At 57.3% G+C, this 25,855-nt stretch overlaps 2 protein-coding genes and 1 long non-coding RNA gene across 15 annotated transcripts in view; 1 reads left to right on the top strand and 2 right to left on the bottom strand.

Annotated features, from left to right (window-relative positions):
- tnxbb (tenascin XBb) overlaps positions 1 to 25,855 on the top strand; it is a 42,121-nt gene that overhangs the window by 14,840 nt on the left and 1,426 nt on the right. For 6 of the 12 annotated variants that reach the window (XM_088631810.1, XM_088631807.1, XM_088631809.1 and 3 more), the window contains 13 exons: positions 58 to 211; positions 1,060 to 1,329; positions 3,381 to 7,124; positions 11,893 to 12,015; positions 13,009 to 13,152; positions 13,237 to 13,356; positions 13,946 to 14,092; positions 16,262 to 16,404; positions 18,901 to 19,033; positions 20,414 to 20,565; positions 20,871 to 20,967; positions 22,456 to 22,617; positions 22,906 to 23,069. In XM_088631810.1, the coding sequence (XP_088487936.1) occupies positions 58 to 211; positions 1,060 to 1,329; positions 3,381 to 7,124; positions 11,893 to 12,015; positions 13,009 to 13,152; positions 13,237 to 13,356; positions 13,946 to 14,092; positions 16,262 to 16,404; positions 18,901 to 19,033; positions 20,414 to 20,565; positions 20,871 to 20,967; positions 22,456 to 22,617; positions 22,906 to 23,069 (5,553 nt within the window). The remainder of the gene's footprint in view (positions 1 to 57; positions 212 to 1,059; positions 1,330 to 3,380; positions 7,125 to 11,892; positions 12,016 to 13,008; positions 13,153 to 13,236; positions 13,357 to 13,945; positions 14,093 to 16,261; positions 16,405 to 18,900; positions 19,034 to 20,413; positions 20,566 to 20,870; positions 20,968 to 22,455; positions 22,618 to 22,905; positions 23,070 to 25,855) is intronic. The other 6 variants (XM_088631812.1, XM_088631816.1, XM_088631815.1 and 3 more) reach the window with 6 other exon arrangements.
- On the bottom strand, positions 10,926 to 16,273 carry LOC148662349 (uncharacterized). Of its 2 annotated transcripts, none has more exons than XR_015936769.1 (3): positions 16,183 to 16,273; positions 12,962 to 13,424; positions 10,926 to 12,005 (listed from the first exon to the last, which is right to left on the bottom strand). It is a non-coding gene; the product is annotated as an uncharacterized LOC148662349 (long non-coding RNA). The 2 variants fall into 2 exon arrangements; XR_015936770.1 differs by lacking the exon at positions 16,183 to 16,273 and adding an exon at positions 13,926 to 14,016.
- LOC148662348 (uncharacterized) lies at positions 23,407 to 25,827 on the bottom strand. The gene is made up of 3 exons (XM_088631803.1): positions 25,764 to 25,827; positions 24,348 to 25,371; positions 23,407 to 23,446 (listed from the first exon to the last, which is right to left on the bottom strand). The coding sequence occupies exons 1-3, from the start codon at positions 25,825 to 25,827 to the stop codon at positions 23,407 to 23,409; spliced, it is 1,128 nt and encodes a 375-aa protein (XP_088487929.1).

The following is a 25,855-nucleotide window of genomic DNA, read 5'->3' as shown; positions in this document are numbered from 1 at the left end:
TGTGGTGGAGCTGTGGGGTCCCCAGTGTGTCCACGCCTCTGCTCCTGTCGCCCGCAGAAGGAGAGCGATCAGAAGGTGACGTCGCAGGTGAGTGGGGGGCTCACCACCTACACCCAGACGGGACTGGCCCCTGCGCAGGAGTACCGTGTGTCAGTCAGGGCCGAGAAGGACAGGAGACAGGGCGCAGAGAGCAGCACGCACTTCAGGACCTGTAAGTGTCTGTACTCACCCCCCTCACTCTCCCAGTGCAGTGTTCATGTACTGGAGTGTCCAGTCAGTGTGTGTGTGTGAACCCCTCTCTCTCTCAGTGCAGTGTTCATGTACTGGAGTGTCCAGTCAGGGTGTGTGTGTGAACCCCTCTCTCTCTCAGTGCAGTGTTCATGTCCTGGAGTGTCCAGTCAGTGTGTCAGTGTGAACCCCTCTCTCTCTCAGTGCAGTGTTCATGTACTGGAGTGTCCAGTCAGTGTGTCTGTATGAACCCCTCTCTCTCTCAGTGCAGTGTTCATGTACTGGAGTGTCCAGTCAGGGTGTGTGTATGAACCCCTCTCTCTCTCAGTGCAGTGTTCATGTACTGGAGTGTCCAGTCAGGGTGTGTGTATGAACCCCTCTCTCTCTCAGTGCAGTGTTCATGTACTGGAGTGTCCAGTCAGTGTGTCTGTGTGAACCCCTCTCTCTCTCAGTGCAGTGTTCATGTACTGGAGTGTCCAGTCAGTGTGTCTGTATGAACCCCTCTCTCTCTCAGTGCAGTGTTCATGTACTGGAGTGTCCAGTCAGTGTGTCTGTATGAACCCCTCTCTCTCTCAGTGCAGTGTTCATGTACTGGAGTGTCCAGTCAGTGTGTCTGTATGAACCCCTCTCTCTCTCAGTGCAGTGTTCATGTACTGGAGTGTCCAGTCAGTGTGTCTGTATGAACCCCTCTCTCTCTCAGTGCAGTGTTCATGTACTGGAGTGTCCAGTCAGGGTGTGTGTATGAACCCCTCTCTCTCTCAGTGCAGTGTTCATGTACTGGAGTGTCCAGTCAGCGTGTCTGTAGGATGTCTGTAAATCTCTCTCTTTCAGTGATCTCTGGTCCCAAGAACCTCCATGTGGTCAAGACAACCACCTCTTCCGTGATCATCCAATGGGATCGCTCGGTGTCTGTGATTGACAGGTACCGCCTCACCTACGTGCCCAGTGATGGGCGGAGTCCGGCCCAGGAGATGACCCTCCCCCGGGACAAGAGCTCCGCCCACCTCCCGCAGCTGCAGGCCGGACTCCAGTACAACGTCACGCTGTGGGCGGAGAGAGGGCGGGGCCAGAGCCCGCCCGTCACGGTCCAGGCCACGCCCGGTGGGTGGGGCACGGCGGGGAGGGGGCGGGGCGGGGACGACAGTGTCCATCAGGGTTCGAGGGCGACAGAGGGAAGTTAGCAGAGGTTTGGACAGCTTGTGAGACGGTGACACAGATAAACAGAAAGACACAGTAGATGAGGCCGAGACAGGAGCTCAGGTAGACGAGGCCGAGACAGGAGCTCAGGTAGACGAGGCCGAGACAGGAGCTCAGGTAGAAGAGGCCGAGACAGGAGCTCAGGTAGACGAGGCCGAGACAGGAGCTCAGGTAGAGGAGGCCTAGACAGGAGCTCAGGTAGACGAGGCCGAGACAGGAGCTCAGGTAGACGAGGCCGAGACAGGAGCTCAGGTAGACGAGGCCGAGACAGGAGCTCAGGTAGACGAGGCCGAGACAGGAGCTCAGGTAGATGAGGCTGATCTCAGGACGGACAGAGAGACCGAGAGACGACTCGCTCGAGACAGTATCACGTGTTGACTGGGTGACAGAGTGAGACACGGACAGTCAGAGCAGCAGACAGACAGACAGATGGAGAGACCAGTCCCACGCGAGCAGGGTGACAGGAGCTCATCCACACATCCCTGGAAATGTGAAGGGCGACGCCCCATCGCCCCCCGGCTCTCTTCCAGCTCGGCATCGCTGACCCCTCTCCCTCCTCCAGCAGGTGGGGGCGCCCCTGCGCCCCAGTCCGACCGGTGTCCAGACTGATGACCTCCTTTTCTCCTCTCCAGGAGCAGGTGCCGGCTGAGGCCGCCAGTATCACTGCGCTGTAGTCACCCTGGACCGACTGTGCCTCCTGTCCTTATCGTATAGGAGGAGAGCACAGGGAGCCCCTCAGTCATAAACACACACAGCAGGACAGGAGACACAGTCAGAGAGAGGAGAGTACAGGGAGCCCCTCAGTCATAGACACACACAGCAGGACAGGAGGCACAGTGAGAGAGAGGAGATCACAGGGAGCCCCTCAGTCATAGACACACACAGCAGGACAGGAGACACAGTGAGAGAGAGGAGATCACAGAGTCCCTCAGTCATAAACACACACAGCAGGACAGGAGACACAGTGAGAGAGAGGAGAGCACAGGGAGCCCCTCAGTCATAAACACACACAGCAGGACAGGAGACACAGTGAGAGAGAGAGGAGATCACAGAGAGCCCCTCAGTCATAAATACACACAGCAGGACAGGAGACACAGAGAGAGAGAGGAGAACACAGGGAGCCCCTCAGTCATAGACACACACAGCAGGACAGGAGACACAGTGAGAGAGAGAGGAGATCACAGGGAGCCCCTCAGTCATAAACACACACAGCAGGACAGGAGACACAGTGAGAGAGAGGAGATCACAGGGAGCCCCTCAGTCATAGACACACACAGCAGGACAGGAGACACAGTGAGAGAGAGAGGAGAGCACAGGGAGCCCCTCAGTCATAAACACACACAGCAGGACAGGAGACACAGTGAGAGAGAGGAGATCACAGGGAGCCCCTCAGTCATAAACACACACAGCAGGACAGGAGACACAGTGAGAGAGAGGAGATCACAGGGAGCCCCTCAGTCATAAACACACACAGCAGGACAGGAGACACAGTGACAGAGAGGGGAGATCACAGGGAGCCCCTCAGTCATAAACACACACAGCAGGACAGGAGACACAGTGAGAGAGAGGAGATCACAGAGTCCCTCAGTCATAAACACACACAGCAGGACAGGAGACACAGAGAGAGAGGGGAGATCACAGGGAGCCCCTCAGTCATAAACACACACAGCAGGACAGGAGGTACAGTGAGAGAGAGAGGAGATCACAGGGAGCCCCTCAGTCATAAACACACACAGCAGGACAGGAGACACAGTGAGAGAGAGAGGAGAGCACAGGGAGTCCCTCAGTCATAAACACACACAGCAGGACAGGAGACACAGTGAGAGGAGATGTGGGTGAACTCGTGAGCAGGGAGCCGAGGAGCAGGAGACGGCGGGTGTTTTGTCTCCTAGGGCGCGTCTCGTTTTCCCAGCGCGAGCGAGGGTCCTGAACTCTCCGATCGCCCGTTTCCATAGGAACGCCGTCCGCACCGCCCCCGGAGACCGTTGCCAAGGCCGCCGGCGCTCCGGCTCGGAAGGCGACGAAGCCGGACCTGTACTCGGGCCGGGACGCCAGCAGGCCGGCGGACTCCAGGACCGCCCAGCCCAAACGGCCCGTCTCCCGGGCCCAGGACCGGCACAACGGCACCGGAATCGGGCCGGGGAAGAAACCGGGCCCGGATCCTGCCAGAACACCGACCCAGAGAGGAGACCCGGACCGGAGCAGAGCCCAGGGAGCGGGGCGCGGGTCGGACTCCGGAGGCGGTCCGAGCCCGGGTTCTGAGGCCCGTCCCCCGCCGGCCCGGTCCGACGTCACGGTCCTGGTGAGGGAGAGCAGGCCCGCGCCTCAGCCGGACCCGGAACAGAACCAGGACGGGGAACAGGACCGGGACCAGAACCAGGACCGGCCCGGTCCGGCAGTCCGGGGCAGCGGCGCCGAATCCCGGGAGCAATCCCGGCCCGAGCTCCCCGGCTCGGCGGCGAGGGACCGAGGGGCTGGCCCAGTTAGAGCCCACCGCAACAGAACCGTCGGCAGAGCTCCTCCGCGCCTGGGCCAGCGCCAGAGCCAGGGCCCGGGTCCGGCCCACAACCAGTCCCGAACCGGCCCGGCCCCCGGCGCCACCGGGCCAGGCGGGCCCCCCCAGAGGCACCGGGCCGGGATGGGGGCCCCCGGAGACGCCAGCGAGGAGGAGGGGAGCCCCACGAGGGGCCCGGTCTCTCCGCCCCCCGGCGGGGACACCCCTGTGTCCGCCGGCCGCAGGGTGACCCCCAGGCTCCCGGCCAAGGGGACCCCCGGGGGACCCCCCCGCAAGCCGCCAGCAGTCTCTGCGGAGACCCCCAGAGCTGCCTCCCCCTCTCTTCCTCTGTCCCCGCAGGGCGACCCGCAGGCCCGCCGGACTAGCCCCGTGGAGCAGCCGGACCGGGCCGGCGAGGGTCCGAGCGCCATCCCGACACCTGCTCCTGGTGCCGGAGCGACAGTTTCACCACCCCAGGGAGCACAGGACCGTGACGGAGGGGACAAGGGACCGTCCCAGAGGCGACCCCAAGAACCACAGGACCGTGACGGAGGGGACAAGGGACCGCCCCAGAAACGACCCCAAGAACCACAGGACCGTGACGGAGGGGACAAGAGACCGTCCCAGAGACGACCCCAAGAAGCAGAGGACCGAGAGGGAGGTAGACCACCCCAGAAAACACAGGACCGTGACGGAGAGGACGAGATACCGTCCCAGAGACGACCCCAGGAAGCACAGGACCGTGACGGAGGGGACAAGAGACCACCGTCCCAGAAGCAACCCCAGGAAGCACAGGACCGTGACGGAGAGGACGAGAGACCGTCCCAGAAACGACCCCAGGGAGCACAGGACCGTGACGGAGAGGACAAGAGACCGTCCCAGAAACGACCCCAGGGAGCACAGGACCGTGACGGAGAGGACGAGAGACCGTCCCAGAAACGACCCCAGGGAGCACAGGACCGTGACGGAGAGGACAAGAGACCGTCCCAGAAACGACCCCAGGGAGCACAGGACCGTGACGGAGGGGACAAGAGACCGTCCCAGAAACGACCCCAAGAACCACAGGACCGTGACGGAGGGGACAAGGGACCGTCCCAGAAACGACCCCAAGAACCACAGGACCGTGACGGAGAGGACAAGAGACTGTCCCAGAAACGACCCCAAGAACCACAGGACCGAGACGGAGAGGACAAGAGACTGTCCCAGAAACGACCCCAGGAAGCACATTACCGTGACGGAGGGGACAAGAGACCGCCCCAGAGGCAACCCCAGGAAGCACAGGACCGTGACGGAGAGGACAAGAGACCGTCCCAGAGAAGACCCCAAGAAGCACAGGACCGTGACGGAGGGGACAAGAGACCGTCCCAGAGGCAACCCCAGGAAGCACAGGACCGTGACGGAGAGGACAAGAGACCGTCCCAGAGAAGACCCCAGGAAGCACAGGACCGTGACGGAGGGGACAAGAGACCGCCCCAGAGGCGACCCCAGGAAGCACATGACCGTGACGGAGAGGACAAGAGACCACCCCAGAGACGACCCCAGGAAGCACAGGACCATGACGGAGGGGGAGGTGGACCACCCCAGAAAGCACAGGACCGTGACGGAGGGGACAAGAGACCGTCCCAGAGGCAATCCCAGAAAGCACAGGACCGTGACGGAGGGGACAAGAGACTGTCCCAGAGGCAATCCCAGAAAGCACAGGACCGTGACGGAGGGGACAAGAGACTGTCCCAGAAGCGACCCCAGGAAGCACAGGACCGTGACGGAGGGGACAAGGGACCACCCCAGAGACAACCCCAGGAAGCACAGGACCATGACGGAGAGGACAAGAGACCATCCCAGAGGCAACCCCAAGAAGCACAGGACCATGACGGAGGGGGAGGTGGATCACCCCAGAAAGCACAGGACCGTGACGGAGGGGACAAGAGACCGTCCCAGAGGCAATCCCAGAAAGCACAGGACCGTGACGGAGGGGACAAGAGACTGTCCCAGAAGCGACCCCAGGAAGCACAGGACCGAGACAGAGATGGAGGTAGACCACCCCAGGAAGCACAGGACCGTGACGGAGAGGACGAGAGACCGTCCCAGAGGCAACCCCAGGAAGCACAGGACCGTGACGAGAGGGACAAGAGACCGTCCCAGAGACAACCCCAGAAAGCACAGGACCATGACGGAAAGGACAAGAGACCATCCCAGAGGCAACCCCAAGAAGCACAGGACCATGACGGAGGGGGAGGTGGATCACCCCAGAAAGCACAGGACCGTGACGGAGGGGACAAGAGACCGTCCCAGAGGCAATCCCAGAAAGCACAGGACCGTGACGGAGGGGACGAGAGACCGTCCCAGAGTCAACCCCAAGAAGCACAGGACCGAGACAGAGAGGGAGGTAGACCACCCCAGGAAGCACAGGACCGTGACGGAGAGGACGAGAGACCGTCCCAGAGGCGACCCCAGGAAGCACAGGACCAAGACGGAGAGGACAAGAGACCGTCCCAGAGAAGACCCCAGAAAGCACAGGACCGAGACGGAGAGGGAGGTAGACCACCCCAAGAAGCACAGGACCGTGACGGAGGGGACAAGAGACCGTCCCAGAGGCAACCCCAGGAAGCACAGGACCGTGACGGAGGGGACAAGGGACTGTCCCAGAGGCAACCCCAGGAAGCACAGGACCGTGACGGAGGGGACAAGAGACCGTCCCAGAGTCGACCCCAGGAAGCACAGGACCGAGACGGAGAGGACGAGAGACGGACTCTGGAAGAGGAAGGGGGGGTGAAGAGAGAGAAGGGGGCAGCGCAGCCGGAAGGAGACCCCCCCGGGCTCAGACCCGGCCGGCCATCCCAAACCCTCCCCCGGGCCGGCGCGGGCCACGACAGGAGGAGGAGACCACCGCTGCCCCCGAGGGGTGGCCCCTCCCCCGCGGCCCCTCAAGCCCGGGACGGGCAGCCCAGCGGGGTCCGGGTGCGAAACGTGACCTCCGGGGGCTTCGTGCTCCTGTGGGACGCCCCCGAGGGGCTCTTCTCTAACTTCACGGTGAACCTGCGGGAGTCCGGGGGGCCCGGCGGGGACCCCACGGTGCTCGTCGTACCCGGGGCCTCCCGCTCCCTGCCGATCCAGAACCTCCGGCCCCGGACCCGGTACCTCCTGTCCTTCTCCGGCAAGGCGCCCGGGATCCGGTCCAGAATCCACCGCTTGTCCGTTTTCACAGGTACCCCCCCTTTGACCTATGACCCGTGACCCCTGCCCTCCAAAGCGCCACCGCGCCCCTGTATTTCTTTGCTCTTCCGGCATCCCGCTGGGACGGTGAGACAGGACTGATGGCGACCCCTAGATGGGCAAGAGACTGTAATTGTGCTGTGTTGTATAGCAGTAACAGTAATAATCTCACTGGGTGAAAGCACAGGACAGTTATAACACTGTAATAATTGCACTGTGGGTGAAAGCACAGGGCAGTTATAACACAGTAATAATCACACTGGGTGAAAGCACAGGGCAGTTATAACACCGTAATAATTGCACTGTGGGTGAAAGCACAGGGCAGTTATAACACAGTAATAATCACACTGGGTGAAAGCACAGGACAGTCATAACACCGTAATAATTGCACTGTGGGTGAAAGCACAGGGCAGTTATAACACAGTAATAATCACACTGTGGGTGAAAGCACAGGGCAGTCATAACACAGTAATAATCGCACTGTGGGTGAAAGCACAGGGCAGTTATAACACCGTAATAATCGCACTGTGGGTGAAAGCACAGGGCAGTTATAACACAGTAATAATTGCACTGTGGGTGAAAGCACAGGGCAGTTATAACACAGTAATAATCACACTGAGTGAAAGCACAGGACAGTTATAACACAGTAATAATCACACTGGGTGAAAGCACAGGACAGTTATAACACCGTAATAATCACACTGAGTGCAAGCACAGGGCAGTTATAACAGTAATAATCACACTGGGTGAAAGCACAGGACAGTTATAACACCGTAATAATCACACTGAGTGCAAGCACAGGGCAGTTATAACACAGTAATAATCACACTGGGTGAAAGCACAGGACAGTTATAACACCGTAATAATCACACTGGGTGAAAGCACAGGGCAGTTATAATACTGTTATAATCACACTGTGGGTGAAAGCACAGGGCAGTTATAACACAGTAATAATCACACTGTGGGTGAAAGCACAGGGCAGTCATAACACAGTAATAATCGCACTGTGGGTGAAAGCACAGGGCAGTTATAACACCGTAATAATCACACTGTGGGTGAAAGCACAGGGCAGTCATAACACAGTAATAATCACACTGGGTGAAAGCACAGGGCAGTCATAACACAGTAATAATCGCACTGTGGGTGAAAGCACAGGGCAGCTATAACACAGTAATAATCACACTGGGTGAAAGCACAGGACAGTCATAACACCGTAATAATCGCATTGTGGGTGAAAGCACAGGGCAGTTATAACACAGTAATAATCACACTGGGTGAAAGCACAGGACAGTCATAACACTGTAATAATCTCACTGGGTGAAAGCACAGGACAGTTATAACACAGTAATAATCACACTGGGTGAAAGCACAGGACAGTCATAACACCGTAATAATCGCACTGTGGGTGAAAGCACAGGGCAGTTATAACACAGTAATAATCGCACTGGGTGAAAGCACAGGACAGTTATAACACCGTAATAATCACACTGTGGGTGAAAGCACAGGACAGTTATAACACCGTAATAATCACACTGTGGGTGAAAGCACAGGACAGTTATAACACCGTAATAATCACACTGGGTGAAAGCACAGGACAGTCATAACACAGTAATAATCGCACTGTGGGTGAAAGCACAGGGCAGCTATAACACAGTAATAATCACACTGGGTGAAAGCACAGGACAGTCATAACACCGTAATAATCGCACTGTGGGTGAAAGCACAGGGCAGTTATAACACAGTAATAATCACACTGGGTGAAAGCACAGGACAGTCATAACACTGTAATAATCTCACTGGGTGAAAGCACAGGACAGTTATAACACAGTAATAATCACACTGGGTGAAAGCACAGGACAGTCATAACACCGTAATAATCGCACTGTGGGTGAAAGCACAGGGCAGTTATAACACAGTAATAATCGCACTGGGTGAAAGCACAGGACAGTTATAACACCGTAATAATCACACTGTGGGTGAAAGCACAGGACAGTTATAACACCGTAATAATCACACTGTGGGTGAAAGCACAGGACAGTTATAACACCGTAATAATCACACTGGGTGAAAGCACAGGACAGTCATAACACCGTAATAATCACACTGTGGGTGAAAGCACAGGGCAGCTATAACACAGTAATAATCACACTGGGTGAAAGCACAGGACAGTCATAACACCGTAATAATCACACTGTGGGTGAAAGCACAGTTACTGTCGGTGTGCGTTACTGCAGTCTGTATGTCTTACTGTGTGAGTCTGTGTGTGTTACTGTCACTGTGCGAGTCTGTGACTGTTACTGCAGTCTGTATGTGTCACTGTGCGAGTCTGTGTTACTGTGTGTGTTCCTGTCAGTGTGCGAGTCTCTGTGTGTGTGTTACTGTCAGTGTACTAGTATGTTTGTGACTGTGTTGTTACTGCAGTCTGTATGTGTCCTGTGCGAGTCTGTGTTACTGTGTGTGTGTTGCTGTCAGTGTGCGAGTCTCTGTGTGTTATTGTGTCTCTCTATTTGCACTGCCTTCTCAGTTTACCGACTGGCTCTGCTGTTTATCAGTTCATTCTCTGTTAATTGAGGCACCAGCATGTTTTAATTAAGCAGAGGTCATTAACATTTCCAATTAGCCTCCCCCCAGGCTAATTGAGCTGTTCTGTGTTCATTAGCAGTGCTGTCTCTCTCTCTCGCTCTCGTTACACAGAATGACAAACTCTCTCTGATCAGCAGGGAACACTTTACATCAGATACATTGTAAAAACTTCAAAAGATGATTGCCGTTGGTTCAACAGCAGAAGTGTTGGAAACTGTAGTAACAGTAGTAGTCATAGTGTTGAGTACCAGTAACTGTAGGAGGATTAGCTACTGTCTCGATGAATTTTTACAATGTACTGTGTTCTGTTTTGTGTTTAACAGGCTCCGCCCCCCGCATGAATATTAATGAGGTGCTTGCGTCATGAATATTCATGAGGTGCTGTCGGGGATGGGAGGGGCATCCTTGCATGCTCACTCACTGCTGGTCTGATTCTCTCACTCAGGGTAAGGTTACGGTCAGCCATCGTCACTGACTCGCCGCGCCTCGCTCCCAGGGTAAGACGATGGTTGGCCAATAAGTCTGCCCAACGCCTTGACCAGGTTAAAGCTCACAGATGTATTTGTTCATGTGTGTCTTCGTATTTCAGCTCAGACTGATTGGTTTTTTTTGGGGGGGGGGAATCTGCTCGGTCATTATTTTGGCAGGTTTCTGGTTTCAGAGCTGAGAACCTTTGCTGTTCAACACACGCTGGTCCCCTCTTGCTCTTTCTCTTTCCCAGGGTTAGAACACAGTTGGCCACACCCTCATCCTTCTTCACGATTTCTCATAAATCGTGGCAGACCGTGACTGTGAAATTCTCTCCTAAATGTATTTTATGCTTTTTTTTAGCCCAGGATCAGACCATATTTGTATTAACTACCTCTACATTCTGTGTGTATATATATTCGTATATATACAAGCGTGTCTGTCTTGATTAATCTCAATTAACCAGTCGGTCTCTCTCCTAGTGTCTGTGTGTCCGTCTCTCTGCTGTACTGACTGCACACAAGCCTGTGGGCTGTCTCCCTCTCTCTCTCTCTCTGGATCTTCACCATACTGACGGTCTCTCAGAGTGCCTGTCTGTCTCTCGGTGTGCCTGTCTCTCTGTCCATCGGTCTGTCTTTGCGTTTGTCATGAGCTCACCCCTCTCCTCTTTCCCCTGTCTCTCCTGTCTCTGTGACTGAACCTCTCTCTCTCTCCTCTCCTGTCAGTCTTCAGCTCAGTCCAGTTCAGTCCAAGGTGCTTTATTGACTTGACCGATGGGTACAATCAGTGTTGCCACAGCAAAACAAATACAGTTACAAATACATTTAAAAAAATCTACAGATATGTACAATACAGACACATCATAATATTACTGGGGGACAGGCTCACTGGTCCTCAGGCTGGGACAGGAGATCACACACTGGGCTGCCAGTTCAACTGAGTTCCCTCCTCCCTCTCCCAGTAGGATCGGGACCAGTTGCGATTCTGGCAGGGAATTCTTTCCTCTCTCTCTCCTGTCTCTGTGACTGACTCTCTCTCCTCTCTCCTCTGTGTGTCTCCTCTCTCTCTGCTGTCTCTGTGACTGACCCTCTCTCCTCTGTGTGTCTCCTCTCTCTCTCCTGTCTCGGTGACTGATGCTCTCTCCTCTCTCTCTCTGCTGTCTCTGTGACTGACCCTCTCTCCTCTGTGTCTCTCCTCTCTCCTGTCTCTGTGACTGTCCCTCTCTCCTCTGTGTGTCTCCTCTCTCTCTCTCCTGTCTCGGTGACTGATGCTCTCTCCTCTCTCTCTCTCCTGTCTCTGTGACTGACCCTCTCTCCTCTGTGTCTCTCCTCTCTCCTGTCTCTGTGACTGTCCCTCTCTCCTCTGTGTGTCTCCTCTCTCTCTCTCCTGTCTCGGTGACTGATGCTCTCTCCTCTCTCTCTCTCCTGTCTCTGTGACTGACTCTCTCTCCTCTGTGTGTCTCCTCTCTCTCTCTCTTTCCTGTCTCTGTGACTGTCCCTCTCTCCTCTGTGTGTCTCCTCTCTCTCTCTCCTGTCTCTGTGACTGACTCTCTCTCCTCTGTGTGTCTCTCTCCTCTGTGTGTCTCCTCTCTCTCTCTCTTTCCTGTCTCTGTGACTGTCCCTCTCTCCTCTGTGTGTCTCCTCTCTCTCTCTCTGCTGTCTCTGTGACTGACGGTCTCTCCTCTCTCTCTCTCCCCCCTGCCCCCTCAGGGCCAGAGCCCCCCACCCAGCTGGCGTTCAGCAATGTGACCGACTCCTCCTTCACGCTGTCCTGGGTGCGACCCTCGGCGCCCATCAGCTCCTTCAAGATCACCTACACTCACCTGCAGGAGGGTAAATACTCTCAGATATGTCAGATATTAGATCTCTCCTATATGATCTCATATATCTGTATGTCTTCTACATCTGTATGATCTCATATACCTGTATGTCTTCTACATCTGTATGATCTCATATATCTGTACGTCTTCTACATCTGTATGATCTCATATACCTGTATGTCTTCTACATCTGTATGATCTCATATACCTGTATGTCTTCTACATCTGTATGATCTCATATATCTGTATGTCTTCTACATCTGTATGATCTCATATACCTGTATGTCTTCTATATCTGTATGATCTCATATACCTGTATGTCTTCTACATCTATATGATCTCATATACAGTGTCTAGATTTATATTTATATATTTATATATCTGTATCCGAGAGCCTGTATTTACAGTATCACTGCCACACTCTGCACCTACACACTCGCACACACATACACTGCACACACACTCACTCTCACACATACACACTCAATCTCACAAACACACTGCACACACACTCACACAACCACTGCACACACACACAACCACTGTACACACTCACACACACACAACCACTGTACACACACACACAAACACACACACACTCAATCTCACAAACACACTGCACACACTCACACAACCACTGCACTCACACACTGCACACATACACACTGCACACACACAACCACTGTATACACACTCACACACACACACAACCACCGTAGACACAGACACAAATACACACGCACACTCAATCTCACAAACACACTGCACACACTCGCACAACCACTGCACACATACACACACATACACTGCACCTACACAACCACTGTATACACACTCACACAAAAACACACTCACACAACCACTCTGCACACACTCACACAAACACTCTGCGCACTCACACAGTGCACACATACACAGAGCAGTGTGTGTGTGTGTGTGCAGTGTGTGTGCAGTGTCACCTGGGCAGGTAGTCCAGTGTCCCCCGTCTCTGTCTCTGTCTCCCCAGGGGAGCCCCGCTCCCTGTCGGTGGGCGGTCAGCAGTCCAGCGCGGCGGTCAGCCGGCTGCGGCCGGGCTCGCGGTACGAGGTCAGCGTGCTGTCCGTGCTGGGCCTGGACGAGAGCCGCCCGCTCACCGGGGTGGTCCTCACCGGTAAGCAGAGCCCAGTCCGCACCGGCGCCGGGTCAGACGCCTGAGGCGGTCAGGGGCTGGACTCTCCCTCTCCCTCTCTCCCAGTCCCCGACGCCCCCACGGACCTCCGGGCGATCAACGTGACCGACAGCAGGGCCCTGTTGCTGTGGAGACCGGCGCTGGCCACCGTGGACCGCTACCTCGTCCTGTACGGCGCCCAGAACGGTGAGTCTCCCCGCCGCGGGCTGGCGGGTCTGACACCGCCATCAGAGGGGCTGTGGGGACGGGGGGCTCTGTACGCAGAGGGGGGTGGGGGTGGGGAACAGGCTGGATGAGCTCCTCCAGTCAGGACAGGAGGCCCTGCTGTACACAGAGGGGGGTGGGGGTGGGGAACAGGCTGGATGAGCTCCTCCAGTCAGGACAGGAGGCTCTTCTGTACACAGAGGGGGGTGGGGGTGGGGAACAAGCTGCCCAGCCCTGTTGTTGAAGCCGATACCCTGGCTTCTCTCCAGACACAGCTGGGTGAGCTCCTCCAGTCAGGACAGGAGGCTCTGCTGTACACAGAGGGGGGTGGGGGTGGGGAACAGGCTGGATGAGCTCCTCCAGTCAGGACAGGAGGCTCTTCTGTACACAGAGGGGGGTGGGGGTGGGGAACAAGCTGCCCAGCCCTGTGGTTGAAGCCGACACCCTGGCTTCTCTCCAGACACAGCTGGGTGAGCTCCTCCAGTCAGGACAGGGGGCTCTTCTGTACACAGAGGGGGGCGGGGGCGTGGAGCGAGTATCAGTGCACTAACCCCCTCTCGGTCTCCCTCAGTGCCGGAGGTGCTGGTCAGCGCCTCGGGGAACACGGCCGAGCTGCAGCTGAAGGGGCTGCTCCGGGACACGGTGTACACCGTCAGAGTGACCAGCGAGGCGCACGGGGCCCGGAGCTCGCCGGCCACACTCTCCTTCTCCACCACCGGTCAGTCACTGGACAGTCAGGGGGTCAGCACTGGACTGTCAGTGGACAGTAAGGGGGTCAGCAGTGGACGGTCAGTGGACAGTCAGGGGGTCAGCACTGGATGCTCAGTGGACAGTCAGGGGGTCAGCAGTGGACAGTCAGGGGGTCAGCAGTGGATGCTCAGTGGACAGTCAGGGGGTCAGCAGTGGATGCTCAGTGGACAGTCAGGGGGTCAGCAGTGGACAGTCAGGGGGTCAGCAGTGGATGCTCAGTGGACAGTCAGGGGGTCAGCAGTGGATGCTCAGTGGACAGTCAGGGGGTCAGCAGTGGATGCTCAGTGGAGTGGTCAAGCTGGCAGTCAGTGGACAGTCAAGGGGTCAGTAGTGGGCAGTCAGTGGACAGTCGGGGTCGTCAGTGGACGCTCAGTGGAGTGGTCAAGCTGGGGGGCAGTGGACAGTCAGGGGTCATCAGTAGACGGTCAGTGGACAGTCAGGGGGTCATCAGTAGACGGTCAGTGGACAGTCAGGGGTCAGCAGTAGACAGTCAGTGGACAGTCAGGGGGTCATCAGTAGACGGTCAGTGGACAGTCAGGGGGTCATCAGTAGACGGTCAGTGGACAGTCAGGGGTCATCAGTAGACGGTCAGTGGACGGTCAGTGGTCATCAGTAGACGGTCAGTGGACAGTCAGGGGGTCATCAGTGGACAGTCAGGGGTCATCAGTGGAAAGTCAGTGGACAGTCAGGGGTCATCAGTAGACGGTCAGTGGACAGTCAGGGGGTCATCAGTGGACGGTCAGGGGGTCATCAGTAGACGGTCAGTGGACAGTCAGGGGTCATCAGTAGACGGTCAGTGGATGGTCAGTGGTCATCAGTAGACGGTCAGTGGACAGTCAGGGGGTCATCAGTAGACGGTCAGTGGACAGTCAGGGGTCATCAGTAGACGGTCAGTGGACGGTCAGTGGTCATCAGTAGACGGTCAGTGGACAGTCAGGGGGTCATCAGTGGACAGTCAGGGGTCATCAGTGGACGGTCAGTGGACAGTCAGGGGTCATCAGTAGACGGTCAGTGGACAGTCAGGGGGTCATCAGTGGACGGTCAGGGGGTCATCAGTAGACGGTCAGTGGACAGTCAGGGGTCATCAGTAGACGGTCAGTGGATGGTCAGTGGTCATCAGTAGACGGTCAGTGGACAGTCAGGGGGTCATCAGTGGACGGTCAGTGGACAGTCAGGGGGTCATCAGTAGACGGTCAGTGGACAGTCAGGGGTCATCAGTAGACGGTCAGTGGATGGTCAGTGGTCATCAGTAGACGGTCAGTGGACAGTCAGTGGACAGTCAGGGGGTCGTCAGTGGACAGTCAGTGGACAGTCAGGGGGTCATCAGTGGACGGTCAGTGGACAGTCAGGGGGTCATCAGTAGACGGTCAGTGGACAGTCAGGGGTCATCAGTGGACGGTCAGTGGACAGTCAGGGGTCATCAGTGGACGGTCAGTGGACAGTTAGGGGGTCATCAGTAGACGGTCAGTGGACAGTCAGGGGGTCATCAGTGGACGGTCAGGGGGTCATCAGTGGACGGTCAGGGGGTCATCAGTAGACGGTCAGTGGACGGTCAGTAGACGGTCAGTGGACGGTCAGGGGTCATCAGTGGACGGTCAGTGGACAGTCAGGGGTCAGCAGTAGACGGTCAGTGGACAGTCAGGGGTCATCAGTAGACGGTCAGTGGACAGTCAGGGGTCATCAGACGGTCGGTGGACAGTTGGGGGTCATCAGTAGACGGTCAGTGGACAGTCAGGGGTCAGCAGTAGACGGTCAGTGGACAGTCAGGGGTCATCAGTAGACGGTCAGTGGACAGTCAGGGGTCATCAGTAGACGGTCAGTGGACGGTCAGGGGGTCAGCAGTGGACAGTCAGGGGGTCAGCAGTAGACGGTCAGTGGACAGTCAGGGGTCAGCAGTAGACGGTCAGTGGACAGTCAGGGGGTCATCAGTAGATGGTCAGTGGACGGTCAGGGGTCATCAGTAGACGGTCAGTGGACGGTCAGTGGTCAGCGTGGGGCCTGGTGTGCCCTGTCTGGGCTGTCTCCGCTGGGAAAGGGACAGGTCCCCTGGAGACTGACCGCTGCCTCTCCTCCTGGTGGCGTGGCCGGACACGGTGTCCTGCGCTGTCCGCCGGCTCACGGGCTGTCCGCATTTCAGGGGCGGCAGCCGCAGGGGAGGGGCCGCGGGACCTGGGGGCCAGTCAGGTGACACCCCGCTCCGCCGTGTTGTCATGGAAACCACCGCGCACAGCGGTCACGGGGTACCGGCTGACCTATCACACAGCGGCACAGGAGCTGCAGGTGAGAGACAGGTGGACAGGACAGAGAGACAGACAGGTGCACAGGACTGAGACACAGACAGGTGCACAGGACTGAGACACAAAAACAGGTACACAGGACTGAGACACAGACAGGTACACAGGACTGAGACACAGACGGGTACACAGACAGGTACACAGGACTGAGACACAGACAGGTACACAGGACTGAGACACAAAAACAGGTACACAGGACTGAGACACAGACAGGTACACAGGACTGAGACACTGATAGACACACAGACAAGTACACAGGACTGAGACACAGACAGGTACACAGGACTGAGACACAGACAGGTACACAGGACTGAGACACTGACAGGTACACAGGACTGAGACACAGACAGGTACACAGGACTGAGACACAAAAACAGGTACACAGGACTGAGACACAGACGGGTACACTGACAGACACACAGGACTGAGACACAGACAGACACACAGACAAGTACACAGGACTGAGACACAGACAGGTACACAGGACTGAGACACAGACAGGTACACAGGACTGAGACACTGACAGGTACACAGGACTGAGACACAGACAGGTACACAGGACTGAGACACTGATAGACACACAGGACTGAGACACAAAAACAGGTACACAGGACTGAGACACACAAACAGGTACACAGGACTGAGACACAGACAGGTACACAGACAGGTACACAGGACTGAGATACAGACAGGTACACAGGACTGAGACACTGATAGACACACAGGACTGAGACACTGACAGACACACAGACAAGTACACAGGACTGAGACACAGACAGGTACACAGGACTGAGACACAGACAGGTACACAGGACTGAGACACTGATAGACACACAGACAAGTACACAGGACTGAGACACAGACAAGTACACAGGACTGAGACACAGACAGGTACACAGGACTGAGACACAGACAGGTACACTGACAGGTACACAGGACTGAGACACAGACAGACACACAGACAGGTACACAGGACTGAGACACAGACAGGTACACAGGACTGAGACACAGACAGGTACACAGACAGGTACACAGGACTGAGACACAGACGGGTACACAGGACTGAGACACAGACGGGTACACAGACAGGTACACAGGACTGAGACACAGACAGGTACACAGGACTGAGACACAGACAGACACACAGACGGGTACACAGGGCTGAGACACAGACGGGTACACAGGACTGAGACACAGACAGGTACACAGGACTGAGAGACAGACGGGTACACAGGACTGAGACACAGACGGGTACACAGACAGGTACACAGGACTGAGACACAGACAGGTACACAGGACTGAGACACAGACGGGTACACAGACAGACACACAGGACTGAGACACTGATAGACACACAGGACTGAGACACTGATAGACACACAGACAGACACACAGGACTGAGACACAGACAGGTACACTGACAGGTACACAGGACTGAGACACAGACAGGTACACAGGACTGAGACACAGACAGGTACACTGACAGGTACACAGGACTGAGACACAGACAGGTACACAGGACTGAGACACAGACAGGTACACAGACAGGTACACAGGACTGAGACACAGACAGACACACAGACAGGTACACAGGACTGAGACACAGACGGGTACACAGGACTGAGACACAGACGGGTACACAGACAGACACACAGGACTGAGACACAGACAGACACACAGGACTGAGACACAGACAGACACACAGACGGGTACACAGGGCTGAGACACAGACGGGTACACAGGACTGAGAGACAGACGGGTACACAGGACTGAGAGACAGACGGGTACACAGGACTGAGACACAGACGGGTACACAGACAGGTACACAGGACTGAGACACAGACAGGTACACAGGACTGAGACACAGACGGGTACACAGACAGACACACAGGACTGAGACACTGACAGACACACAGACAAGTACACAGGACTGAGACACAGACAGACACACAGGACTGAGACACTGATAGACACACAGACAGACACACAGGACTGAGACACTGATAGACACACAGACAAGTACACAGGACTGAGACACTGATAGACACACAGACAAGTACACAGGACTGAGACACAGACAGGTACACTGACAGGTACACAGGACTGAGACACAGACAGGTACACAGGACTGAGACACAGACAGGTACACTGACAGGTACACAGGACTGAGACACAGACAGGTACACAGGACTGAGACAGACAGGTACACAGACAAGTACACAGGACTGAGACACAGACAGGTGGACAGACAGGTACACAGGACTGAGAGACACAGACAGGTACACAGGACTGAGAGACACAGACAGGTGCACAGGACTGAGACACACAGACAGGTGCACAGGTCACAGACACAGACAGGTGCACAGGACTGAGATACAGACAGGTGGAAAGGACACAGACACACAGACAGGTGGACAGGACACAGACACAGACAGGTGCACAGGACAGACTAATCACATTTATTCTGCTTTCTCCTGCACAGGAGCTGATCCTTGAGCCCAATGTGACCCAGGTGAAGCTGTCCCGACTGGCTCCTGTGTCGTTGTACACAGCAAGACTGCAGGCACTGAGAGGGGAGCAGAGGAGCGCAGCACTCACAGTCCAGTTCACCACAGGTCAGGGTGTGTGTGTGAACCCCTCTCTCTCAGTGCAGTGTTCATGTACTGGAGTGTCCAGTCAGTGTGTCTGTGTGAACCCCTCTCTCTCTCAGTGCAGTGTTCATGTACTGGAGTGTCCAGTCAGTGTGTGTGTATGAACCCCTCTCTCTCTCAGTGCAGTGTTCATGTACTGGAGTGTCCAGTCAGTGTGTCTGTGTGAACCCCTCTCTCTCTCAGTGCAGTGTTCATGTACTGGAGTGTCCAGTCAGTGTGTGTGTATGAACCCCTCTCTCTCTCAGTGCAGTGTTCATGTACTGGAGTGTCCAGTCAGTGCGTGTGTATGAACCCCTCTCTCTCTCAGTGCAGTGTTCATGTACTGGAGTGTCCAGTCAGTGCGTGTGTATGAACCCCTCTCTCTCTCAGTGCAGTGTTCATGTACTGGAGTGTCCAGTCAGTGTGTCTGTATGAACCCCTCTCTCTCTCAGTGCAGTGTTCATGTACTGGAGTGTCCAGTCAGTGTGTCTGTATGAACCCCTCTCTCTCTCAGTGCAGTGTTCATGTACTGGAGTGTCCAGTCAGTGTGTGTGTATGAACCCCTCTCTCTCTCAGTGCAGTGTTCATGTACTGGAGTGTCCAGTCAGTGTGTGTGTGTGAACCCCTCTCTCTCTCAGTGCAGTGTTCATGTACTGGAGTGTCCAGTCAGTGTGTGTGTGTGAACCCCTCTCTCTCTCAGTGCAGTGTTCATGTACTGGAGTGTCCAGTCAGTGTGTGTGTGTGAACCCCTCTCTCTCTCAGTGCAGTGTTCATGTACTGGAGTGTCCAGTCAGTGTGTCTGTATGAACCCCTCTCTCTCTCAGTGCAGTGTTCATGTACTGGAGTGTCCAGTCAGTGTGTGTGTATGAACCCCTCTCTCCCTCAGTGCAGTGTTCATGTACTGGAGTGTCCAGTCAGTGTGTCTGTATGAACCCCTCTCTCTCAGTGCAGTGTTCATGTACTGGAGTGTCCAGTCAGTGTGTGTGTATGAACCCCTCTCTCTCTCAGTGCAGTGTTCATGTACTGGAGTGTCCAGTCAGTGTGTGTGTGTGAACCCCTCTCTCTCTCAGTGCAGTGTTCATGTACTGGAGTGTCCAGTCAGTGTGTCTGTATGAACCCCTCTCTCTCTCAGTGCAGTGTTCATGTACTGGAGTGTCCAGTCAGTGTGTCTGTGTGAACCCCTCTCTCTCTCAGTGCAGTGTTCATGTACTGGAGTGTCCAGTCAGTGTGTCTGTATGAACCCCTCTCTCTCTCAGTGCAGTGTTCATGTACTGGAGTGTCCAGTCAGTGTGTGTGTATGAACCCCTCTCTCTCAGTGCAGTGTCAGTGTCCTGGAGTGTATTAACCCCTCTCTCTCTCTCCCAGGCTCTCTGCGGTTCCCGTTCCCTGTCGACTGCTCTCAGGAGCTGCTGAACGGGTTGCTGGAGTCGGGAGAGACCACTATCTACCCGGGGGGAGCCGGGGACGAACCACTGCGGGTGTTCTGTGACATGGAGACAGACGGAGGAGGGTGGACGGTGGGTCTGAGAGGGACACGGAGGGGACAGGAGTGGGACAACCCCCCCCCCCCCCCCGCGTTCTCTCGTCTCCCAGTGAAGCCGGGGCTGCTGGGATAGACTGATCGGGCACATAATTAAGTCATTCCCCGTCAGTCACATGGTTCACAGGAGTCAAGGAGATCAACTACACTACCCAGAAAGCCTCAGTAAGAGAAGGATGCTGGCGGCATGGTGGGAGTTGTAGTTTTTTCCCCCCCGGTCGTCGCCATTTGTGTTGTCTGTGCTGTGCTCTCCTGATGGGAAGCGGTGTTCCTTGTGTCCAGGTCTTCCAGAGGAGGATGAACGGGAAGACCAACTTCTTCCGGAAATGGAAGGAATACAAAGCGGGATTCGGGAACCTGAGCGAGGAGTTCTGGCTGGGTGAGGCATGGAGGCCGTGCCGGAGTGACCTTTGACCCTCTGACCCGCAAAGCAGGCAAGTCGGGGGATAAAATACTCGTAATTATATCTGTCTCCCCCCTCTCTCTCTCCCCTCTCTCTCTCCCCTCTCTCCTCTCTCTCCTGTCTCTCCCCTCTCTCCCCTCTCTCTCTCTCCTCTCTCCCCTCTCTCTCCTCTCTCTCCCCTCTCTCTCTCCCCTCTCTCTCTCCCCTCTCTCTCTCTCCTCTCTCTCCCCTCTCTCTCCCCCCTCTCTCTCCTCCCCTCTCTCTCTCCCCTCTCTCTCTCCCCTCTCCCCTCTCTCCTCTCTCTCCCCTCTCTCCTCTCTCCTCTCTGTCTCTCCCCCCTCCCCCCTCTCTCTCCTCTCTCTCCTCCCCTCTCCCCTCTCTCCTCTCTGTCTCTCCTATCTCTCTCCTCTCTGTCTCTCCCCCCTCTCCCCTCTCTCTCCTGTCTCTCCTCTGTCTCTCCCCTCTCTCTCCTGTTTCTCTCCCCTCTCCTCTCTGTCTCTCCCCCCTCCCCCCTCTCTCTCCTCTCTCTCCTCCCCTCTCCCCTCTCTCCTCTCTGTCTCTCCTCTGTCTCTCCTCTCTGTCTCTCCCCCCTCTCCCCTCTCTCTCCTGTCTCCCTCTCCCCTTTCTCCTCTCTCTCCCCTCTCCCCTCTCTCCTCTCTCCTCTCTGTCTCTCCCCCCTCCCCCCTCTCTCTCCTCTCTCTCCTCCCCTCTCCCCTCTCTCCTCTCTGTCTCTCCTCTGTCTCTCCTCTCTGTCTCTCCCCCCTCTCCCCTCTCTCTCCTGTCTCCCCTCTGTCTCTCCCTCTCCTCTCTCTCTCCTGTCTCTCTCCTCTCTGTCTCCCCCCTCTCTCTCCTCTCTCTCCTCCCCTCTCCCCTCTCTCCTCTCTGTCTCTCCTATCTCTCTCCTCTCTGTCTCTCCCCCCTCCCCCCTCTCTCTCCTCTCTCTCCCCTCTCCCCTCTGTCTCTCCCTCTCCCCTCTCCTCTCTCTCTCCTCTCTCCCCTCTCCCCTCTGTCTCTCCCTCTCCTCTCTCTCTCCTGTCTCTCTCCTCTCTGTCTCCCCCCTCTCTCTCCTCTCTCTCCTCCCCTCTCCCCTCTCTCCTCTCTGTCTCTCCTATCTCTCTCCTCTGTCTCTCCCCTCTCTCTCCTGTTTCTCTCCCCTCTCTCCTCTCTCTCTCCTATCTCTCTCCTCTCTCCCTCTCCTGTCTCTCTCCCCTCTGTCTCTCCTATCTCTCTCCTCTCTCCCTCTCCCCTCTCTCCTCTCTCTCCCCTCTCCCTCCTCTTCCTCCCCTCTCCCCCTCTCTCCTGTCTCTCTCCCCTCTCTCCTCTCTGTCTCTCCTATCTCTCTCCTCTGTCTCCCTCCTCTCTCCTCTGTCTCCCCTCTCTCCCTCCTCTCTCCTCTGTCTCCCCTCTCCTCTCCCTCTCCTCTTTCTCCTCTCCCTCCCTCCTCTCTCCTCTGTCTGTGTTCAGGGAACGACGCGCTACACCGGCTCACCAGAGGGGGCGCTCAGGCTCTGAGAGTGGACCTGCGGGCGGGGGGAGAGTCCGCCTTCGCAAAGTACTCCTCCTTCTCCATCGACACCGAGAGGCAGCACTACAGGCTGCAGCTGTCTGGATACTCAGGCACTGCTGGTGAGAGAGGGGAGAGGAGAGAGGAGAGAGGGGAGAGGGTGGAGGGAGGGGAGAGAGAGAGAGGGGAGAGGGGAGAGAGAGTGGAGAGAGAGAGAGGGAGAGGGTGGAGAGAGGGGAGGGAGAGGAGAGAGTGGGTGGAGAGAGAGAGAGAGGAGAGGGAGGGGAGAGAGAGAGAGGGTGAGAAAGGAGAGAGGGGAGAGAGAGTAGAGAGGGAGGGAGGGAGGAGAGGAGAGAGAGGGAGGGAGAGGAGAGAGAGGGACGATGACCCGCGGTGCCCTGTGCCCACAGGTGACTCCCTGAGCTACCACGACGGCCGGCCCTTCTCCAGCAGGGACCGCGACCCCTGGCCCCTCATCACGCGCTGCGCCATGTCGTACCGCGGCGGCTGGTGGTACAGGAACTGCCACTTCGCCAACCTCAACGGGCTCTACGACACCCACAAGAACCACCAGGTGCCCTGCTCGCGCCCCGTCCTCTCCCTCTGCTCTCGCCCTGTCCTCTCCCTCTGCTCTCGCCCTGTCCTCTCCCTCTGCTCTCGCCCTGTCCTCTCCCTCTGCTCTCGCCCTGCTCACCCTGTCCTCTCCCTCTGCTCTCGCCCTGCTCTCGCCCTGTCCTCTCCCTCTGCTCTCGCCCTGTCCTCTCCCTCTGCTCTCCCTCTGCTCACCCTGTCCTCTCCCTCTGCTCTCGCCCTGTCCTCTCCCTCTGCTCTCGCCCTGTCCTCTCCCTCTGCTCTCGCCCTGCTCTCGCCCTGTCCTCTCCCTCTGCTCTCGCCCTGTCCTCTCCCTCTGCTCACGGCCTGCTCTCGCCCTGCTCTCGCCCTGCTCTCGCCCTGCTCGCGCCCCGTCCTCTCCCTCTGCTCTCGCCCTGTCCTCTCCCTCTGCTCTCGCCCTGCTCACGCCCTGTCCTCTCGCCCTGTCCTCTCCCTCTGCTCTCGCCCTGTCCTCTCCCTCTGCTCTCGCCCCGTCCTCTCCCTCTGCTCTCGCCCTGTCCTCTCCCTCTGCTCGCGCCCCGTCCTCTCCCTCTGCTCTCGCCCTGTCCTCTCCCTCTGCTCTCGCCCTGTCCTCTCCCTCTGCTCTCGCCCTGTCCTCTCCCTCTGCTCTCGCCCTGCTCACCCTGTCCTCTCCCTCTGCTCTCGCCCTGTCCTCTCCCTCTGCTCTCGCCCTGCTCACCCTGTCCTCTCCCTCTGCTCTCGCCCTGTCCTCTCCCTCTGCTCTCGCCCTGTCCTCTCCCTCTGCTCTCGCCCTGCTCACCCTGTCCTCTCCCTCTGCTCTCGCCCTGTCCTCTCCCTCTGCTCTCGCCCTGCTCACCCTGTCCTCTCCCTCTGCTCTCGCCCTGTCCTCTCCCTCTGCTCTCGCCCTGCTCACCCTGTCCTCTCCCCCTGCTCTCCCCCTGCTCTCCCCCTGCTCTCGCCCTGTCCTCTCCCCCTGCTCTCGCCCTGTCCTCTCCCTCTGCTCTCCCCCTGCTCTCCCCCTGCTCTCCCTCTGCTCTCGCCCTGCTCTCCCTCTGCTCTCGCCCTGTCCTCTCCCTCTGCTCTCGCCCTGCTCTCGCCCTGCTCTCCCTCTGCTCTCGCCCTGTCCTCTCCCTCTGCTCTCGCCCTGCTCTCGCCCTGCTCTCGCCCTGCTCTCCCTCTGCTCTCGCCCTGTCCTCTCCCTCTGCTCTCGCCCTGCTCTCCCTCTGCTCTCGCCCTGCTCTCCCTCTGCTCTCGCCCTGTCCTCTCCCTCTGCTCTCGCCCTGTCCTCTCCCTCTGCTCTCGCCCTGTCCTCTCCCTGCTCTCGCCCTGCTCTCGCCCTGCTCTCGCCCTGCTCTCCCTCTGCTCTCGCCCTGTCCTCTCCCTCTGCTCTCGCCCTGTCCTCTCCCTCTGCTCTCGCCCTGTCCTCTCCCTCTGCTCTCGCCCTGTCCTCTCCCCCTGCTCTCGCCCTGCTCTCGCCCTGCTCTCCCTCTGCTCTCCCTCTGCTCTCCCCCTGCTCTCCCCCTGCTCTCCCCCTGCTCTCGCCCTGCTCTCCCTCTGCTCTCGCCCTGTCCTCTCCCTCTGCTCTTGCCCTGCTCTCGCCCTGCTCTCCCTCTGCTCTCGCCCTGTCCTCTCCCTCTGCTCTCGCCCTGTCCTCTCCCTCTGCTCTCGCCCTGCTCTCGCCCTGCTCTCGCCCTGCTCTCGCCCTGCTCTCACCCTGCTCTCACCCTGCTCTCGCCCTGCTCTCGCCCTGCTCTCGCCCTGCTCTCGCCCTGTCCTCTCCCCCTGCTCTCGCCCTGCTCTCCCTCTGCTCTCGCCCTGTCCTCTCCCTCTGCTCTCGCCCTGTCCTCTCCCTCTGCTCTCGCCCTGCTCTCCCTCTGCTCTCGCCCTGTCCTCTCCCTCTGCTCTCGCCCTGTCCTCTCCCTCTGCTCTCGCCCTGCTCTCCCTCTGCTCTCGCCCTGTCCTCTCCCTCTGCTCTCGCCCTGTCCTCTCCCTCTGCTCTCGCCCTGCTCTCACCCTGCTCTCGCCCTGCTCTCGCCCTGTCCTCTCCCCCTGCTCTCGCCCTGCTCTCCCTCTGCTCTCGCCCTGTCCTCTCCCTCTGCTCTCGCCCTGTCCTCTCCCCCTGCTCTCGCCCTGCTCTCGCCCTGTCCTCTCCCTCTGCTCACGGCCTGCTCTCACCCTGCTCTCGCCCTGTCCTCTCCCCCTGCTCTCGCCCTGCTCTCGCCCTGTCCTCTCCCTCTGCTCACGGCCTGCTCTCGCCCTGCTCTCGCCCTGCTCTCGCCCTGCTCTCGCCCTGTCCTCTCCCTCTGCTCACGGCCTGCTCTCACCCTGCTCTCCCTCTGCTCTCACCCTGCTCTCGCCCTGTCCTCTCCCTCTGCTCTCGCCCTGCTCGCCCTGTCCTCTCCCTCTGGTCGCACCCTCCTCTCCCTCTGCCCTCTCCCTGCTCACTCCTTACTCGGCCTGCTCGCACTGTACTCATCCTCTACTCTTACCTTACTCACTCCCTGCTCGTGCCTTACTCTAGCTTTTTGCGTTCCTTACTCATTCCTTACCTGTATATTACTCATACATTTCTTGTACCTTACTGACACTTACTCAGACCTTAGTTAGGCCTTAGTAACATGTACCTTACTCATTCCTTATGCACATCTTACTCTTCCCTTACATGTACCTTACTCATTCCTCACTCACACCTTACTCGTGACGTACTCGCACCGAACCCCTTCCTCACTAACACTGTAACACTTTAACTCCTTCCTCATGCCTGGCTTTGTCCTTACTCCAGTTTTA

The sequence above is a fragment of the Lepisosteus platostomus genome, chromosome 5 (genome assembly GCF_059453375.1).
Source record: "Lepisosteus platostomus isolate fLepPlt1 chromosome 5, fLepPlt1.hap1, whole genome shotgun sequence".
Lineage (NCBI taxonomy): Eukaryota > Metazoa > Chordata > Actinopteri > Semionotiformes > Lepisosteidae > Lepisosteus > Lepisosteus platostomus.
Note: the sequence above shows the minus strand (reverse complement) of the source record. Positions and strands in the feature narration are given on the sequence as shown.

What these genes read in the sequence shown, in the direction of transcription:
- LOC148662348 (XM_088631803.1), bottom strand. Translation starts at nt 25,827, where the DNA reads ATGAGGAAGGAGTTAAAGTGTTACAGTGTTAGTGAGGAAGGGGTTCGG. An exon ending in TCGGTGCGAGTACGTCACGA is followed by an intron (nt 25,372 to 25,763) that starts GTAAGGTGTGAG and finishes GGCCGTGAGCAG; the next exon opens with AGGGAGAGGACAGGGCGAGA. An exon ending in GAGCAGAGGGAGAGGACAGG is followed by an intron (nt 23,447 to 24,347) that starts GCGAGAGCAGAG and finishes GGGCGCGAGCAG; the next exon opens with GGCGAGAGCAGGGCGAGAGC.